Genomic DNA, 20,236 nt, shown 5'->3' on the forward strand with positions numbered 1-20,236 from the left:
TCAGAGGCTCCTGTCTATTTGTATCTTCTGGTGGGCCTTAAAGCCCACCCATTTAACTAATAGCCCCTACTGTTTGGGGCCAAAGGGTGAAAGATGTAACTAATTTTATTTATTTGGAGGGGGGGGCAACTAAGGAAAAAGCAGGATAGTAGTGATGTGGGGGGGGTCAAAATGTGAAAATAAGAGCTCCGGAGGGGGACACCAAGCAGAGCTGCCCGGGCTGCACCAACGGTCCTCAAAGGCATCCAAGGAGCCAGTGGATGCTGCCCAGTGGTGCTCTGCCCAGAAATGTGCACAGATGAGTGACAGGAAAGCAGCCCTGCAGTCCCCGGGCACCTTCCTGGCCACAGCCTCCTTCCTGGTCATGTATAGGGCCCACTTGGTCAGGGCCAGGAGGAGGTTGACCAAGAGTTCCTGGGACTTGGTGGGGTCATGGATGGGGTGAAATTAATCCAGAATTCATCCAGGTGGGGGGTGAAATTCATCCAGAACCTCCTTCTGAGGTTTTGGAGGTGGAGGTGGAGGGGCTGCAGCCTGGCACACTTGAGCATCATGTGCGCCAGGGTCTCCCTCTGCCCGCAGAAGGAGAAGGAGACTGGGGTGTCCGTGAAGCTCATCACATACATGCCCATGGCAATGGCTTAATGGAGGAGCTGCCAGCTGAGGTCTCCACTGGTTCGTGGGATGAGGGTGGAGTACAGACTCAGCCACTGGGGTGCCCCAGCAACACCCTCACTGAGCAGGTCCTGCCACTTGGTGTCTGGGTGGGACGTGCAGCAACATGATGGATTGTGTGGCACGTGAGCAGGTAAAGGTGGCGGTGATAGATGGTGGAAAAACAGACTGGTCTGGTGTCTTCTAGCCGGCTCAGGTGGTGGAGCTGGGAGCACTGCAAGGCTGGGCGAGGTGCCAACCCCATGACAAACTCTGGTGGGCTGGAGGACATGGGGGGTGGGGACTGCCACCACGCAGGACATGGTCAACAAATGCAAGGGCATTGGGAAGTAGGGCAGATTTCACCTCCTGGACCAGATGGCAAGTCGCATATGTTGTAGGTAGACTCGTGCTGGGCCAGTGCAACGTGGTGTACCCACTCCTGCTTATTGTAGTCCAGGAGGTCTCTGATACAGGTGACACCAGCCAGGATCAACCTCAGTTGCAACTGGGGCACCTTTGCTGTGGGCACCTCCAGCTGGAGGGTCCAGACGAGGGGCTCGATAAGCAGGTTGGCACGCTGGGTGACTGTTGCAGGGGACCTGGAGGTGGAGACCAGCCTCCAGGCCTGGAGGAGATCCTGGTAGAACTCTGGCAGCCCTCGCAGGTCCTGTAGGGAGAAGCCCTGCAGGCTGAGGAGCTGCCAATTGTATCGGAGCCCCCAGAAGTGGCGGAGGAAGGCGCGCCCCAGATGGCCCCATGCCGCATGGCTACCAACACCATAGAGCAGTCGATGCAGGGCCTGAAGGCGGAACGTCAGGACCTGGCTGTGCAGGCAAACCAGACCCTGGCCACCATCCCGCAAGGGGAGGCTCAGGACCTCCACAGCAACCCAGTGCCATCCTGCCCAGAAAAACTCCAGCGCCCATCTCTGGTGCCATGCCAGGACCCCCCCAGAAGCTCCTGAGGGCTAGTAGCCACGAGTTGCTTACCAGGGCAGCTTTTTATACCGCTGGGGCCAGCACAGGTGCTGGTCCCGGGCTCTAGCTCCCCCTGGCTGCAGATTTGGGAGGAGCTGGACAGGGTTATTTTGCCCCAGGTAGCACAACTTACCCCACACCAATGTGCTTGTCTGGGCACATGCTCTGAAGCAAGAATCCCCAGGTCAAATTTGTGCCACTCCTATCTGAGGTGCTGCAAGCACATGTACCTGCATGTGTGGACACACCCTTAGAGTTCTTGCTGCTGAAGATGCTCCCTATTGCCACTAAACATCATTGCAGTTCTTGGGTGATACACAGGGATCCTGGTTTTCTCTGATTAAAAAAAATCCCCAATTTTCAGATTATAAAATGTAACCCAAAATCCACATTTGTATGTGATCAAAATGAAACACCACTAGAGACACACACACACACACACACACACACACTAGTTGTTTCATTTTAATCATGAAAAAATGTGGATTTTGGGTTACTTTTTTAAATCTGAGAAAACCAGGATTCCTGGTGATAAAGCAAATCCTATGTGTAGCTCTTCTGGATTCCTTTAATTAAAGAACTCTTCAGAAGGAAACTGAGCAATTATCTTTCTCAAAATCATTTTAATTACTATAGCTGTACCAGCATATCTGTTACTGGGGGAATGCTCAGAGCTCCTATTAGACTTTACTGCAGCTTGTAGGGCAAACAAATGACTGGGAATGGGGAAAAAGGACTTCTTAAACATGTGCTTCTGGGACTGTCTTGTTAGTGAGCCATTGAATTAACATGACCTCAGGGTAAAACAGGATGGAGTCAACCTGGGAAAAGATAAGTCTGGCTGCATTAATGTTTTGGCTTGGATAAGATCTCACTCTGCCTCCTGGTGAAAAAGGAGGTGTGCAAAAGTGTTCTTAACTCTCTCTATGTCTTCCAAACTGGGGATGATATACAGGGAACAAGTTCTCTGCTCCAACTCCTGCATTGTCCATTTAAAAAGATACACAGAACAAGTGTGAGAAGTAGGACTGGAATGAAAGAAGGGAAAGTGATGAGAAATTCATGAAAGAAAGATCAGATGAGAGAAGATATGGAAACTGATCAGTGTAAACAATTGTTAATAACAGCTTCACATAAAAACAAACAGTTCATTAGTTACAGCCAGCCTGATGCATCTGTCAGTCTGGGATTGCATTTGGCTGAGGCAGTGTTTGAGAGAAAAAACTTTAAATGAAACTGTCCTGCACTCACTAAAGAGCACATTTCCAGTCCAATATTCAGTCACACTCCCAGGTGCTATCTTTATTAGTAGTAAGAGTTTACTACTGAAATCTTGTCCCTATGAAAGTCGGTGGGAAAATGTCTTGAATAGAATGAGGCTTTTACTGTCTTTGTATTTCCAAACAAAAAGCTGTGTTAAGATGGAGTAAAGGGTGAACACAGATATAAATATCTTAACCTTATTTCTGGTATGTAGTGGTGCAGTGCACTGACTGTACAATTATGTTTTAAGTATTTTAGTGTTTGTGGTAGCAGGTAGACTAAAGTGCTTTCTTTTTTTCCTTCTTTGTGTTGTCATTGTAGGGTAGTGTTAAGATTGTTTGGGTGCTTTAGTTGATATTCCTTGTCTTGTTTGGATATTTTTAGTTTAACTGCATTTCCTGGGAATAATGCTTACTTTGGGGATAATTACATGTAATGGTTTTTATTCCTGACCTTGCTAATTTAAATCATTGCATAGAACAGGCAGGTTTTCTGCATGTTCTGGATGCCATGATTAAACTCCTATCTGTTGGGAGTAAGGATTCTTTTTGTTTTTTCACTTCCAGTGCCAGGCTCTGGGTGGGGTTACAAGTTACCCTTCAACTATCACAAAGACTCTTAAAACAGAGGAATTCACCCCTTAATGGGTGTTAACCTGTGCTACATACACTCTACACTCTATATACTCTAAAGCTATGCCAATTCACACAAGGGTTAGTTTTGTTATGTTTTACTGTGACGGGGGGGAAAACTCGAGGCTAGGTCACAAGTCGGCCCGCCCACCTGCTTAGGGCAGTCTGCCCTACCTCGCCTGCCACGGCTTTAATGTTAATATGATATAATAAGTGGGAGGCTGCCCTTACGTTACCCAGATGACAGGGGGTGCTATCCATGGCTCCATACCTTCCCTACACCATGGCCCATGCCTTGCAGATGGCATTCAGATTATATTTGCTCCCCAGTCTGTGGCCTGAGTAAACTCAGTCCATTGTTGGCCTCTTGCTTGCACACTCCTTCACATTGCCCCCCTCTTATAGGGGCCTCTTCAAGCTGCCATGGCAGCCCTACTCGATGTGCCCCTAGTGCAGCCCTTCAAGCCGCCCTCTGCAGCCCTACTCTGCACCCCAGATCATGCAGTCCTTCAGGCACTCTGCTGCACCCTATTCTGCGCAGGCCCTCAGCATAACCCTGTGCCCCTTGGGGCCTCTCAGTGTCACACTATGGTCCTTGGGGCCTTCTACCATAAAGGGGAAGGGGGGAAGGGTCTAGAACATGGGTCACATAGTACCTAGATAAATGCCTTAACCATTGGCCTAAAACGGGGAGAGCCATATTCCTCTTGAGTGCCCTAACCACCAGACTATTTGTCTTAAACAGGGGTGGATTTCCTTTTTAGCTCTCTGCCACCTGCTTGCTGTTGGGTTTTGCCTAACTACAATTTTATGATGTACCTGACATTATTTATGAACCTGGGTGAGTACACAGCACCATGCCAGCACACAGTCTTCGCAAGTAGTCCTTATCCTCTTTGTAATATCCCTTCATGTATTTGAAGCCTGTTATCACCTCCAGTCTTCTCTTCTACAAACTAAATAATTCCAGTTCTTTCAACCTTCACTTAAAAGTCGTGTTTTAATTGTCACGAATAATTTTAGTTGCTCTCCACTAAATTCTTGAACACAGTGCTCCTAGTGAAGCTGCACCGGTGCCAAATACATTGAAAGAATTGATTCTTGTGTCACAGGCAAGTAACTTATTTTAATACATTCCCATATATCTTTGGCTTTGTTTTGTGCACCAGTGGTACGTTGTTGATCTGTATTGAGTTTATAACTAGTGCTTGATACTGATTCCCTATCCAGCTATAACCCTATCCCGACCTCTCTTTTGGGGGAAGTTTATTGATTGGAGGGTTGCCTGACAGGTCTGGGTGCATTTGGAAGCCATTGGATTCCTGGACCCATATCAGTCTGATTTTTATCCTGGAAAAAATGTAGAAACTGTGTTTGTGGCTTTGGTTGAAGATCTTTGTCTGGAGATTAAGAAGGGAAACACACTTTGCTGATCTTACTAGTTCTTCCAGAGGCTTTAGGTACAGTTGATCATGCAGTGCTGATAAAACATTTACGTGATCTGGTGGGTACTCATGAGATCACTTTAAATTGTTTCCATTCTTTCCTAGCAGAGTGGTGACGGACAAGTGCTTGTCATTGCCTTGCAGCCTTTCCTTTGGGGTCTTCTAGGGCTCCATTTTGTTGCCCTGCCTGTGCAATGTGTACATGAGGCTGCTGAGCAAGGCTGTGGAGAGATTTGGACTGAGATGCCATCAGTATGCTGATGACACCCAACTCTGCCTCTCTCTCTCTCATCTGATCCAGATCTCAATTTCAGTCCTTTCTGGGTGCCTGACTGTGGCTGGAAGCTGAGTGTGGCTGCACCAGTTGAAACTGAATCAAGATAGAGGTGATGGTGCTGGATAGACTGCTTGCCTTGGAGGGGATAGGGACGCCTGTCACTGATGGAGTTCAGCCTCCTTTGGTTACTCAGGTTTGTAGCATTGGGGTGCACCTGGATCCTATGCTGTGCCTGGATCTTCAGGTGACAGCAGTGGCTAGGAGTGACTTTCACCAACTCCATCTGATGAGATGACTGTGAGCCTACCTTTCAGATTCAGATCTGTCCACCATCATCCATGCTTTTGTCACCTCAAGGCTAGACTACTGCAATGCAGTCTATATAGGGCTGCCCTTGCAGACTGTCTAGAAACTGCTGATGGTACAGAATGCAGCGGCTCATCTTCTGATGAGGGTGTGTCTCCTGAGCACATAACTCCAGTGCTCTGTAACCTGCAAGCACCTGCTAGCTTCCTGGGTGCAATTCAAATGCTGGTTTTGACTGTAAGGGCCTAATTAGCCTGGGTCCTACAAACTAAAGGACTTCCATCACAATCCTTAAGGTCAGCCAAAAACAACCTTTTGCAGGTGCCATCAATGTACAGAGTATACCTGGCAAAAAAATCATGGGACATTATTCTCACCCAACTCTGGAACTCCCTCTTTCCTGCGGTCTGGTACAGAGCAAGTGTAGACATTTATTGGAAGCACTTTGAGACCTTCCTATTCAGGCAGATGTTTAGCAAGCAAAGCTAGTCTGGGACATTATTTAGTGGCTTTCTTTTTTGTTTTCTCTTGTTTTATAAACATTTTCCTGTTTTAGGAGTTATTCTGTTCCCCTCTGGTAAGATGGCCTGAGACAAGCATAAAATCAAATAAGTAGTTAAATAAAATTGCAAATCTTTTTCTGCATTTCTGCAACCTAGCCAGCTGTTCTCCAGTTTGTATTTGTTCATTTGCTTGTTCCATCCCAAGTGCAGGACTTCATCTTTGTAAGTACTGAATTTCATTTGATTAATTTCTGGCCGTTTTTCCTGTTTGCAAAATTCATTCTGAATCCTAATCTTATCTCTAAAATTTTTGCTACCCCACCCACCTTGATATTATCTGCACATTTGCCAAGTGTGCACTCACTTCTGTCCTCTAAATTAGGGGTTCCCAACCCTCGGACTGCGGCCCGGTACCGGGCTGCAAAGGGTCGGCTGCCAGTCCGCAGGAAGGTCAGCTGCTGGACCAGAAGTGACTGTGAACCGGCAAACCATGGCCCTGCAGAGAGGCCATGACTCCTCCTGCAGGGCCCGCGGCAGCAGTTTGGCCGTCCCCCTGCCTGGGCGTGGAACTATCTTTACCCGTGTTCTGGCCGGAAATTCTGGCTGCGGGGCTCTGCATGGTAGTCTGCAGTCTGCCGGGCTGCAGCTGCTTCCGGTCTGCAATTTGCTGGGCTGCGGCATAAAAAGGTTCGGTATTGCTGCTCTAGATTATTAAGAAGCTATTTAACAGTACTGGACCCAAGACAGACTCCTGGGAAACTCCGCTTGATAATCTCCTTCCAGTTGGTCACTGAAACATTGACGACAACTCTTTGAAAATTCAATCAGTTGTATGCTCATCTTATTATAATTTTATCCAGACTATATTTCTTTAGTTTACTAGCTAGATGTGTCATGGAGACCATTTTGAGAGCCTTGTGGAAGTCAAGGTAATATAACATCCACTGCTGTCCCCTCAGAAGATGCTCTCGTTGTCTAGCTTGAATTAAAGAGCCTGCCTTGAAATTGCAGCCCAGCTACAGTGGGTTGAAAACCCATTTTTAAAATTGAGCAAATTGGCTCTAGGAGCCATGGAGTGGGGACAAACATGGAAGCCTGTAACTTAGTTGTAAAGCATTATTGCCATGCTAATAATATCCAGCAACTTTAGGGCAGCCCATTAGGCAGACAGATACACTGTATAACTTGCCCTTCCCACAGACACCTCCTGCAGGCTTTCAGGCTGTTTTCAGAGCTGCTTTGTTCATCCTTCAGTGCTCCTTTGCTGCTCTTTTGTACTTAATTCGCAACAGGTTATTGATGAATGACTTTTGAATCTATGAGTTTGTGTAGGGTAGCTATGAGCTCCGTTATATCCAGCTCTTATGCAAGACAGAAGAAAAAGAAATAGTCCTCATCTAAACTAACCAGCCTGAACAGAACAATATCACAACTGTCTCCTGTTGGCCCAGGTGCTTTTTCTTGGCAAAAAAGGATCGCTTTCTGCCATGCGTATACTGCTTATGCAAGTCAGCGTAGTGGTCAGAAAGCTCGCAGATGCTAGCTTTGCTAGATTCACATCATATGTACAGAGCTGAGCACATACAGGATGCATTCTTTTATTTATTCCCTCCTTTAATCTACACAGTTGCTTGACACACTCGCAGTCTCTCCACATCCCATGATCATTTACACAGTCAGAGGCGTACTCTCAGGATAAAATCACTCCAAGGGTGGTCCTCAGGCTCCACCATGAGCCTACCTACCAGCTCTCTCTCTTGGCTCTCTACTCTCAGGTTCTGGCTTTCAGGTCCCAGCTGTCTGCCTGTCTCTAGCTCCTCTCCCTAGGAGCCTAACTCCCCATTCTGATTCTTTCTGGAAGTGGATTTCTCTGGCTCCTCTTTCTGAGAGCCTTTTAGCTTCCAGCTAGCTAATTAACTCTCAGCTAGCTCCATTACCTAGGCAGCCTGCAGTCACCCCTTACTGCCAATGGCTGGGCTGTAACCCTTGGAAGCTGGCAACCTGTTTTCACACTGCTGCACATCACATAAGTAGGGATCTCCATAAATCACTGAGGAAGTGCCCCCTGTCATGGTTCCTTTAAGTTTTTCCATTTTGCTGCTCTCCCCAACCCCACTCCTGATTGACAGATTGTGCTGCTGATTGTTGGGGATACGAAAACTATGCTGCGGTTTTTGCCTCCCTGCCAGTCAGCAGCAAGTGGCGAGGCCGTTGGGGCCCCTCCACCAATCAGCGATGGAGAGGCAAAGACCACGGCATATTTAAAACCACAGTTTTCACTTTTGCAGTGATCAGTGGCAAAAGGCCCAGCTGGTGGGACTTCTCCACCAGTGGGGGGTGGCAAAATGAAAAAGTAACGGAGCTGCTGTGGAGGCACTTTCTCTGTGATTTATAAAGATCCCTACTCATGAGATATTCCCCCTTTTATGCGCAAAAGAAGTGATACATTCAAAGGGAATGTGTCATGGATTGCTGTGGTATACAAAAAATCTGTTTTGGGTGCGGAGATTGCATCCCCAGCAGGAAGGAGCATTCTCATTAACCTCCTGGTGCAATGGCTGGTTTGTGAGGTGTGTGTTCAGCTAGTGCTGCTGCAGATAGCAGCCTGCTTTCACTGGCGTACAGGGAAAGGCAGGCCTTTCTCAAAAGTTGGTTCCTCTAATTGGTATTTTTCCTGAGGTGTTCCTATTCCTCCCATTCATCTGCTGCAGTGTCTAATGAAGCCTTGTGTCTCCTGTGGTTGAATCGCCACTTGTTCTTTCCCAGGGAACAATTTTGATAGCTAGAAAACATGAGCCCAGCTCAGTTTAAGCTTTGTATTTTTATGGGCATAGCTAGTTAGAGACTGGAGCAAAGCCAAGAAAATGCTAACTGCTTTGAGGTTTTGAATCAATACTCTTCTCTCACTTCCACCACGGATTTCAATTCAGATACTGACAGCATCTTAGATACTGAGGTACTTTCAGTCATGGTTTTTCTGACCGGAGGAGTCCAGATACATGAGGCAACATGTTAGTCTCAATCAAAGCTGCCAACCATGTCACTGTAACTGCCTACCTCTGTGAAAGCACTCTCCTTCCTGCTTTGCTGGGCATTTGGGATGATCATCTATCCCCCTGGAACTAGTCAGCTCGTAATGCTGATTCTCAACCAGGATCTAATTCAGCCAGCATATAGGAAGGCTGACAAATAAAATACTTTGCTAGTCAGCCAATAGGCAGAGAGGCTGGTTGACTTGACTTGTATTGGGTTTGAGTTGGTTAGGGAACAAGGTAATAAGAAAATAGAGTAGTTAAGTAAAAAAAGTCCCTCCTGACCCAGCATTGGATCCATCTATTGATTTTGTTTCTCCATCTCTGATAGATTTCTGCTGTTATTCCACCAGCCAAAACACAAAATCTTGTATAATGCCAATTGGTATATGTCTCCATCATATCTGTTCACTGGGCAGTGGAAAGTAGCCCAGACAGTCCCACCTGGTCTCATTTTCCTGGTTGTTTTCTGTGTCCTGGCCTGCTTCCAAAACCCATGTCAGACTATATCTTGAGCTCTAATGCTCTTGTCATGTTGCATGACTGACAGTTGACATCACTGTCATCAGCAGCTCCTTCTTTCTCCTGCCATACTCAAATCTCCTTTGACTAGTTGTTTGCCTTTCTTGTGACTGTTTCAGGGATGATATTCTGCTTAGTGGTACAAACACTAGCATTGATTTTCTTTGCCTTCAGTAGCCATGGTACATTCTTCCCCTGTAGCCTTGTTAATTGGTTCTCATGTTCATGGTCTGATTCTGTGCCATGGATCGAATCAGAGGACCCTTTAATCACTCCGAATCAATTTGGAGAGATTTGGGAAGATTTGGCAATTCGGGCATAGACACAGCTTTAAATGTTTTTTCTGCATACCTCTAGGTACTAGGCGGCTCGTAAATGCGGCGATGCAGGGGCACATGGAGTGTCCAACAGCAGCACAGGGGGCTCCCCAGCATGCTTGGCAGCAGACCCAGAAATGGACCAGAAGCTCCCCCCCCAGCTTGGCGACTGGTGCCTCCTGGGTCTGGGGGGGCACCCAGGGTCCCCCTGCGGCTGATCGCCGAGTTGGCGGGATGCAGGGGGCCCCCAGCATGCTCCTGGCAGACCCAGAAGTGGACTGGAAGTACTTCTGGTCCACTTCTGGGTTCGCCACTGAGCATGCAGGGGGCCCCCCACCACACTCATGTGGGGCACTCCATCCACCCCAGCATTGCAGCGTTCACAAGCTGCGTCTGGTACCTCGAGGCATGTAGAAAAAACATTTAAAGCTGTGTTTATGTCCAAATTGCTGATTCTCTGAATCGGCATCGAAACTTCAGATTCGGATTCGTCCAAATTGAATCGGGGACAGTGATCCGAATCAATGATCAAATCACTGTCCCCAATTCAGTCTGAATTTGAATCCAAGTCGATTAGGGCCTGTTTTGCACACCCCTAATAGATTCAGTTTGTCCACTTGCTGGTATTTTCCTCCTCCTTCATTTCTGCTTTGCTTCATACCTACCCTGGTGGTCTTTTTCTTGTTCCAGTTTGCAGTGCTCCTTGCACATTTATCAAGTTGTGAAATCTGGGATGTATCAAACGATCACCATTCCCTATAGGAGAACAGAGGAGAGGGAGAACTACTAGATTGTTCCTGTTGACCCTAGCACTGAACTGACGATGTAAGCCAAGTTTTATCACTACACCCCTGTGTAACTGGCTCTGGATTGCAGCACAACACACTCCTCAGTATGTTGCTGCCTCATCTTCATTAGCACTTGGAGCTGATAGTTATTTTATGATATCCAAATTGCTCTGATTCCTGGGTTAGAAACGTGGCTTAAGTGTTATTAAACCAAGGGTTGTTTCCCCTTCAGTTTCTTTACCTACCCAAAAGCTGTAGAATCAATATGCTGTTATTGAATGATAGCTAAATATCCATCTCAATAAAACTGTATGATTTTGAAAAGTGTTATAAATAAACTAGGAGTAAAGAAATCACCCATTTATTAGACATGCTGGCAGGAGCAGCTAGGCCTTTTATTCTGGTACAGAAAGCCCAATGTGCTGGTGCATTCATCCTTCCCCAGCTGTCACTGAGGTACCTTCGAGGTCTCTCATCACCAGGGTGGTGTCTGTCTTGTAATTTAAGAATCATGTGACATCACACACTACACCCACTGCCTTTTCCTTTCTCATTACCTCTTTGCTTTGCCACAGTGGTGATGCATAGGGGATACATGAGGGTGCATGTGCACCCCCTGAGAGCACTGGTGCACCCCCTGACAGCCATGCTCCCCACCTTAGGTGACGGGCACAGGGCGGGCAGGCAGGAGCACCGGTGCCCCCCCTGCGAGTGCTGGCTGGGGAGTGGGAGTGCCTGGATGAAGTGCTGTGGCTGCTCCTGGGAGCGCTTAAACTGCTTCCTGGGTGAGATTGGCCATGTTGCCACCTCCTGCCCCGTCGCTGACTGTTTGCGGGGGGGGAGGGCACATGCCCCCCCAACTGAGGTGGCAGCAGTCGCCCATGCTTTGCCAGGTGGAGAAGGTGCAAGAAAGCAGGCAGCAAGCTCTGCATTCACTTCCAGCACTTTTTCATTTGCTTGGTAGGAGTGAGAACAATTAACTGTGGAAAGGGAAAGGGTTTCTTAGGGTGAAATCCTTTAGTGAACCAACTGCATAGTTGAGATAATGTTAAGCAAGCTTTCAAATGCAAGACATTCTTCAGTAGGTCATTCATTTGAAAGGGGAGGGGAAGGGACTTTAAAAAGCAGTGTTGCCAACTCTCATGATTTTTGGTGGTCTTAAAGTTTATGCTTTGGGAACATGAAAAACTTAGCTCTTTCATTTATTTATATATATAAATGAAAGAGTTGTGTGTATATATAAATATATATTAAAAAAGAGCTAAGTTTCTCACATTCCCAAAGCATATACTTTAAGAACAATGCCAAAAATCATGAGAGTTGGCAATACGAAAAGGTTTCCTGCGGTGTGATCAACCTCCCCAGTTGGGGGGGCTGGCTGGGATCTGGGGTGCAGCCACTCCTGCAACACCACTTGCTGCTGCACACCCCCTGTTTCAAAATCCTAGATCTGCCCATCGGTATGGAGGCAGAGCAAGGGGTTGTAGATTGCTCCAAGTGGAATGGAAGCCCAAAAGACTCCTGTCACAAAGCCTTGTCTGTCTCAGAAGTTAGCATTTATTGTCATCGTGCTACTTGTGAGCATTGCAACATTGGGCCCTCTGGCTGTCTAGAGGAACCTTCCCTAGTGCAGTAGTAGAGCCATGGGAAGGTGACTTGGTGATGTGGTAAGGCATGCACTGAAAGACAGCATGGTAGCTGTGTACACAATTGAGTCTATTTTTAATAATACAGTAAGAGCCAAAATGCATGCGTTTCTTTGACAGGTAGGCACTAACGTGTTTAGGAACCACTCCTGTAGCTCTCTGCAGCAGAATGAGTGCTTTCAGCCCGCTTTGGGAAAGATTTTTTGCCAATTCCCTTGTGCCTTCTCAGAATGTCATAGATTCCCACTGTTTAGGTTCATTGCACTTCACTCCAGGGGAGGGAGCTTGACCATTTTTTTTAAATGACTGCATTACCCTGCCTATGCATTATTTTAATCGCACAGTGCTTTTAAGTTGCAAGGTAACCATTATCTTTGTAGTTTAGTGATATTGGACATCTATGTTTTCCCTTCAGTGGACCGTGAAAGTTTTGCTGTTGTTGTAAATATTAAAACATATTTCCTTTTATGTTGACATTAATGGAAGTCACTCATCCCTCCCCAGTGTCAGCTGCTGCTGCTAAAGCAAGGTCTGCTGTGCAAAGCATGACAGCCCCTCAGCAGCTTAGCTTGACATGTAACCTCCTCTCTCTGTGTGCAGCAGTCACCTGCCAGCACTCTACCTGTTCCCCAGCTGAGGCAGGAGAAGGGAAGGGAAAAGCTGGTAATGGACATGGAAGAACCTTCACTGGAATCGAGGATTTTGAGACATACCCTTAGGGAAGACTCCTAGAAAACTTAAAAGAGATGAGCCTCATACATACATCTCTCTAAAAACCTGCAGCATTCAGCAGAGGGTGATCGCTTTTTCTGTAAAATGTTTAAAGCTACCTACACAGTTAAATAGAGACAGAGCAGGAAATGAGCAGCGAGAAGGGGAAAGTCTGAGAAGGTGCAGACCAGGATGGGGGTTAAATCCCTCCCTAATCAGAGCATCCTGCCGGGGCTCATCAGCAGGAGTCTATAGGTTGGTTTAAAAGTTCTGTGGAAAGGCTGCTATTCTCTTCTGATTTCACCAGATCTTTTCCAAAAAGGTCATTTTCCTTAGGAATACAGGGCTTTCAGAGCCCACTTTACTGGCTCAGTTTATGCCAGGGTGTATTTACACTGCAAGACAAGGATGTGATTGCAGCTTTTGTAGACAGGTGAGACCGCTTTAAATGGACTTATTTTGGCATTGGTACCAGGACAGCTATACTAGTACAGGCTCCAGCCACTGAGTGCTTCCCCCGGGCTCCTATCTGGGTTGTGCAGCTCAAGCTTTTTAGGAAGAACAGCATGGAGGCAGTTGCTCCCTGTGCCCCATCTGAATTGTTGGAAGAGCTGGCACGCAGCATAAACAAGGAGGTCTTGATTCACTTTTTGTGCACAGCCTGACTTCATGGTTTAGTACAGTCCAGTGGTAACCATAGAAACCTTTTTTTCTCTACTCCCATCCCCCTTTACAGATGACTCTGGTGATGAGGAACCAGCCTCTCAATCTGACAAGAGTGAACTGCACAGCACTCTGAAAACCCTCTCGAGTAAACTGGAGGATCTAAGCACATGCAACGATCTTATAGCTAAACATGGAGCGGCTCTCCAGAGGTCCCTGAGTGAGCTGGAGAACCTGAAGCTGCCTGCAGAGAGCGGAGAGAAGATCAAAGCTGTGAATGAGCGAGCTACCCTATTCAGAATCACCTCCAATGCTATGATCAATGTAAGTGAGGAGCTAGCTGCTCTTTGTTGTTCTTGAACTGTCTTGGAAATACTGAGTATAGTTGGGGTTGGAGCAGGAGTGTAGGTTGCCCATGGTCTGTGCCTCACCAGTCAGTTAATAGCTGTGTGTCAGGTAAACTTTGTGTCTGTGTGTGCATGTGTATGCTCCGGTATTTGATTTTGAAGCAGATGGGCAAATATTTACTCCTTGCATTTCCACCCTCTCCTAAAACATGGAGTAACCCCAACCCCCACACCCCTTCTCTCCCCCAAAACCATTTCCACTTCCTGGCACAGCTGTTCACAGAAGAGGAAAGAATAAAAAAGCTATTGTGTTGGATTATTGTTGGGTGCCTCTGGGAAGCATCCTGGAGTTTAGTTAAAGCTCAGGCACATTTCGTTCTGTCAGCCCTATGATGATTAAGCTGAAGAGGATTCTACCTTATAAAAGTCACAAAAAAGAGGAAGGGCTTCTTCAGGGTCCATGGTGTAATGTGTGCATGTAACCATTCATAACTGCTGTGATAGAGGCTAGATGCACCTGAGTCTGCACAAACCCTGGTTTGAAGAGGCTTCTTTACAGTGTCCCTGTAGCAAGCCACAAGCTTGCATTATAATGTGCTGTTGAGCTAGCCCTTGGGGAACAGGCAGTTTGTCATCTAGGTAGCTTGGTAACATAGGGGTTGAGGTACTGTGAGCTGTTCTGTGCTGCAAATTCAGATCCTTGATTAGTGTTAATTGGCATTGATTTTCGTGGAGCTACCCAGGTTTTCCTTTGACTGGACATCCGGACATTAGTGTTTAAAAGCTATAAAGTAACATGTATCAGCTGTGTATAAATACACAACTGTGTCCTCTCTGTGATAGCTCAGTGTAGATTATGACCTTGTAGTCAGCCAGTTACCATTCACTATCTCCTGTCCCTGTCCAACATTACAAGCTTTCTGATTTTATGGACGTGGTTGTCTTGCATGTTGGGGAATCCTGCTCAGTCTCCTTCATGGTGGTATGTTCCATTATGGCCTGTGTGGGAGGGATATTTTTATTTTTTCCGGAGGGAAGAAAGAGCACCAGAAAGTCTATAAACAAAGCAAAAAGAATGAATAATTTATAATGAATGAATGCACAGTCTTGGGAATACTGATTTAAATACTGAATTAATGAATGCATATTGAATGTATAGTATGCTTCTTTCCTAAGCAGACAGTGCAAAAACAGGTCTGTCATTTTAAACATTCATATTTGAAAACAATTCCACCTGATCTAGGATCAACAGTTAGGACGTGTTCACAGGCCAGCATAATCCAAATATGTAACTCCCTGTTCCCTCACTTCTTCAGCCTTTCCCCCCCAAAAATCCTGAGACAGAGGTCGCATATCACCCTTCAGTTCTTCCCAGCATGGCTATTGCAATAATTCAGCCTCTTTCACTATACTTGTAGTGATTAGTAGCCCCAGTCATGAACCAGGACTCTATTATGCAAGGTGCTGTACAAACACAGTTCAAAAAGACAGACCCTGTCTCATAGAGCTGACAATTTACTTTTATGATCAAGGACAGAGGGTGCTCAACCTTTTGGCTCTGCAGACCAAATCAGGGGGGTGGGATGGTTTGTGGGCCAGATTGAGCACTGCAGGCCAGGATCTGGCCCTGAGGTCTGCATCACCTCCTCCATGCCCCTCCCCATGCACCAGGATCAGGCCCCAGAGCCCTGCACCACCCCCTTATGCCAGGATTGGTTCTCAGGGGCCTAGCTCTGTCCCCTTCTTCCACATGTTGGGATTGGTCCCCAGAGGCCTGGTATCACCCCTTCCCACCCCACCTGGCTAGGATTGGTCCCTGGGGGCCTGAAGCTTCCCCATACTGGAATTGGGCCCAGGGGCCTTCTGCTGCCATCTCAGCCCTGAGCACTGGGATCAGATGCCCAATCCAGTGAGTGGGGTCCAGGACTTCCCATGGGTCTGGAAACATGGCAGTGTGGGGCAGCAGTGGCACCGCTCTCCTGCCTCCAATTTTCTGGACCCCATGGGGAGCCTGATAGGCCAGATGATGGGGCTGTGGGCCAGATCTGGCCCATGGACCGAAGGTTGACCATCCCTAGTCAAGGACATTAGCAGATGGGGCAGTACAAGAAAAGGATCAGAGAGAATTAGTCAGCACAGTGCTCAGTGGTCTGTGCAGCTGCAGCCTAACTGTCGGTCGACAGTTTTTTTTGTAGACATTACAGCAGAAGACGATATTAAGGCAACTTCTGTGTGACAACAAGTCCTGTCCTTCCACAGCATCTGATGAAGTGCAACTGGGTTCACAAGATCTTGGGTCTATATATACGTATGTATCGTAGTTACTCTATAAAGGTACAAGTGTACCCTGCCTTCTAACAATGAAGTAGCTTTGTACATGTTTACAGACAGCTTCTCTGAAGCGTGGAGGTAACTCAGGAAAAAGCATGAGGACATTTGTTTAAAAGTTTAACAAGTACATGATGAAGCCTGGCATCCTGGGCCAATTTGGAGCAGGAGTTGACCTCTTATTACTGAATAAGAGAGAAACAGTACAGCAGGGATCAGGCTGTGAACAGCCTTGAAGGTGAAAATAAACAGTTTATATCAGGAATAGGGAACTGATGGAAGGTTTCTAAGAAAGGGGTGACATGCAGAGGTACACCAATACATCGATCCATATTGTATTGACACCAGTAAAAGGAAAAATAACATTATTAGCAATTGGCTTTCTTTGGCTGATGCGGCCAATAATGTTGCCAATAAATGTTACCCGTATGTGTGCAGCTGCAGCATGCATGCAGCCAGCCTGGCAGCTTGCAGAGCAGCGTCCTGCTGGTAAGTCTGTTGTGGGGGAAAGGGTGGAGGGCAAGAAGGGATGTGGGAGGGCAGATTGAGGCCCCTGTGGTGAGGGAGGGAGTGGGGCTGGGGTAGGTGCTGGGGCTGGGGCAGTGCTGGGCTCTTCCTGACAGGGGGGCTGGGCTGGGGCTGCGCTTGGGGCGGGCGCTGGTGGCTCTGGCGGGAGGAGCTACGGGGCAGGCTATGGCAAATTCTGGGGTGGCCACAGCCCACCCTGTAGGTCCCCCCTTCCCAGCGCCTCCGCCACCTGCCCCAAGCTCAGCCTTGGCCCAGCCCCCCTGCTGGGAAGAGCTCGGAGCTGCCACTGCCCCAGCCTGCAGTAGCAGCCTGCCCTTGCCCCGTGCACAAATTCAAGAGGCACATGCCCCCCATTGCTCCCCTAGGGTGCACGTAGTGGCAGGATCCACTCCCCCCTCCCTGTGTCCCCTGGACAAGCTGCCAGCTCTGTCCTGCACCCTGCCCCAGCCCCATTCCCTCTCTCACTGCAGAGGCCTTGATCTGCCTCCCTTACCATGCCCCTTCCTGTACAACAGACTTACTAGCTGGACGCTGCTCTCCAAGCTGCCAGGTTGCATATCAGCAATCAGATTGATACTGGCTATCAGTATCAGCCCCAGAAATATTTATCAGTGCACCCCTAGTGACATGGTCAAGACCAGTGTTTCCCAACCAGTGTGCCATGGCACAAAAGTGTGCCGTCAGAAATGAAGAGGTATGCCGCGGAATTTTGCCATGGCAATAAGATACAGGGGGTCTTTCAGATTCTTTCAGGACTGTTACTTGCCATTGATACCATTGTGACTGAGTATTTTTGACATGTCTGTAGTCCCAGGCAGAAGTAAACTAAGTAATTTTGAGGGCCTCTTCTTTCCCTGGGAGATCTTCCAGTTGTAAGTCATGGGCAGGTTCTGGCCTTTTAGGTGTCTCTGTCTGGGTCTCCCTTACTGGGGGCAGCTTGGTGCAGCTCAGCCCAGTAATGACAATTGTAGTTTAGAACAGAGGTTCTCAAAGTTTTTTGTACCAGGACCTATTTGTAAACATCAATGGACAGTCGCAACCCATTGCCCCCTGCCCCCAGGTCCCCAGTGTGTGGGGTGGGGAGGCAGTGGAGGGTTTTTGTGGGATATAGGTGGCCCCAAGTAGCCCCTCCCAAGCTGGAACTCTGCCAGTCTTCAGGGGAAAACCACAGTTTCCCATGTTTTTCTCTTTTAAAGGAAATTTTTAAAATTTGTTTGCTACCCTTTCATATATTTTTGCAACCCACTTTTGAGTCATGACCCACAAGTTGAGTAATGCTGGTTTAGAAGTGTAAGCATGTTCTTCTTCTCGGGCACACAAGAAGATGTTATAGCTTTGTCTTCCCTCATTTCGGTGTCAATCTTTCCTGCCACAACTTTGGTGGGAGTAATACAAGGGAGACACCACACGAGAGGAGTGCTTACTTAGTTTTAATAGCGAGCATCAGTAATGCCCGCTCACAAGAGGTGTAACTTGGCTAGCTGCCTGCTGTCGATCCCTTCGCCAGCTCTCCCTACAAGTTCCCGATTCACTTATCAGTCCCCCAATGAATACTCACCGGGTGGGTGTTTGCAAACCTGCCCTGTTTATCAACTTGCAGCAGCTAAGTCCTGGTCACGGATCCGGATGGAGCTGCAATCGTCTCCCTGAATCAGCAATCTGTCTTCCAACGGGCTGGATACCCTGACACTCCCTGCTCCAACAAGAAATACTCGGCAAATTTCTCTCCCATCACCGGCGCCTTTGTGCAGGCTGCTTGCCATTTCTGGCGTCTAAAGCCTTGGCTCCTCTTCCCCTTCTGGGGAAGACTGATCTCACCAACATTCCTTTATACAATGTTTCCACCCAGCTGTTGTCAATCTCCGGTTGTCCGACGCCAGCCAGGAAGACTTATTTGGCAATTCAGCCTTTTGTTGTCTCAATCTGGTCGAACACCTCACCGCTGTCAGCAAGTAATGGATACTTCACCAAAATCCATAGCGGGTATTTAGCGTTCTGGGTGGGTAAATAGTCAATATGTCACTCAGTTCCATGGCTCGAACAAAGTTCTCAACAAAAATGGGTGCTTTGTCCAGATGTTCCTGTAACAGAGGCAGTGTCTCCCTGTTACAAGAAGAAATACCCAGTGGTTTTGATTGAGAGGCTACACTTGCATAGGAAAATAATGTCTCCCTAGTTCAGAGTTTAGGGATGTTGTTGTATCCAGGGGTGCTTCTACATGTAAAGTAGCTTCCTTAGTAGGAGTACTTCCTTCCCTCTGTGCCTAGTAAAAAGTTTTCTTCTAGATTGAGATGTTAGTGCAGTTATACATGCCTTGGTCCATATGAGATTAGAGTACTAAACTGTCATTTTGGGTTGTGGATGACCAGGTCTAGGGCCACTTGGGGAATCAAGATGCTGACCAGGGTCAGTGAGCAGAGTACAGGGACAAGCCAGCTCAGGAAGCCAGCAGATCTAGGAATAAGCCAAGTCAGGAAGCCAAGAGATCAAACAGAGAGCAGAGGCAGAGAACAAGTTGGAGAGGACAGCAGAGCAGGTTAGAACAGTGGTTTACAACCTTTTTTACATATGCGGACCCCTAAAAAAATTCAAATGGAGGTGTGGACCCCTTTGAATTGTAAGTGTGGGTATTCGCATATTTTAGATTGATCATATCATCTTTTGCAGACCTCTTTGACATAGTGTGCAAACCCCCAGGGGTCCATGGATCACAGGCTGAAAACCACTGGTTTAGAATTGTATCGAATCCTGGTGCCCAGACACTTCCTGTTCCTCCTCAGGAGCATGTGGGGAAGTGTAGTCAGCTGACCCTGACCAGGCACTCAAGGAGTGGGCAGAGGGCTCAGTCTTGATGGAGGCTTCAGGCTAGGCTTGCCCAGTTCAGGTGGTCAGCTGTAGGATAGCAGGCTGGGATAATTGGGTATGCTGGTCAGATTGAGGTCATGGGTTTGAGGCTATGGCCTGACATGTAGCATGTTGTACTTTAGACTATGATTTGGACCATTTGGAAGCTGAATCTAGTGCAGAGGTTGGTTGCTCTCACCATGAGTGCATGATGCTATACTAACTCACCATAACCTGCATTGACTTTTGTAACAGGGGGAGGTCTGTCCCTTCAAGAGGGAATAGTCAGTGGTGGGGTCAGGGCTGTTGCTGAGTGCTCTAGACCTGGAGCAGCACTGCAGCAAAAGGTAAGCAGTTGGAGGATGAAGGGGGGCAGGGAGGGGAAGACAGGCACAGGGGGTAAGAGATGGGGGAGCAGGCAGCAGTGGGGGGCAGGCACCAGGAGGGGCC

At 47.6% G+C, this 20,236-nt stretch overlaps 1 protein-coding gene across 1 annotated transcript in view; it reads left to right on the forward strand.

Moving 5' to 3' along the window:
- LOC109290317 (oxysterol-binding protein 2-like) overlaps positions 1 to 20,236 on the forward strand; it is a 279,965-nt gene that overhangs the window by 69,453 nt on the left and 190,276 nt on the right. Inside the window, exon 2 of the mRNA XM_019506762.1 lies at positions 13,813 to 14,063. Within this exon, the coding sequence (XP_019362307.1) occupies positions 13,813 to 14,063 (251 nt within the window). The remainder of the gene's footprint in view (positions 1 to 13,812; positions 14,064 to 20,236) is intronic.

The sequence above is a fragment of the Gavialis gangeticus genome, unplaced genomic scaffold (genome assembly GCF_001723915.1).
Source record: "Gavialis gangeticus isolate Ggan-Ray unplaced genomic scaffold, GavGan_comp1, whole genome shotgun sequence".
In the NCBI taxonomy this organism is placed as follows: Eukaryota; Metazoa; Chordata; order Crocodylia; family Gavialidae; genus Gavialis; species Gavialis gangeticus.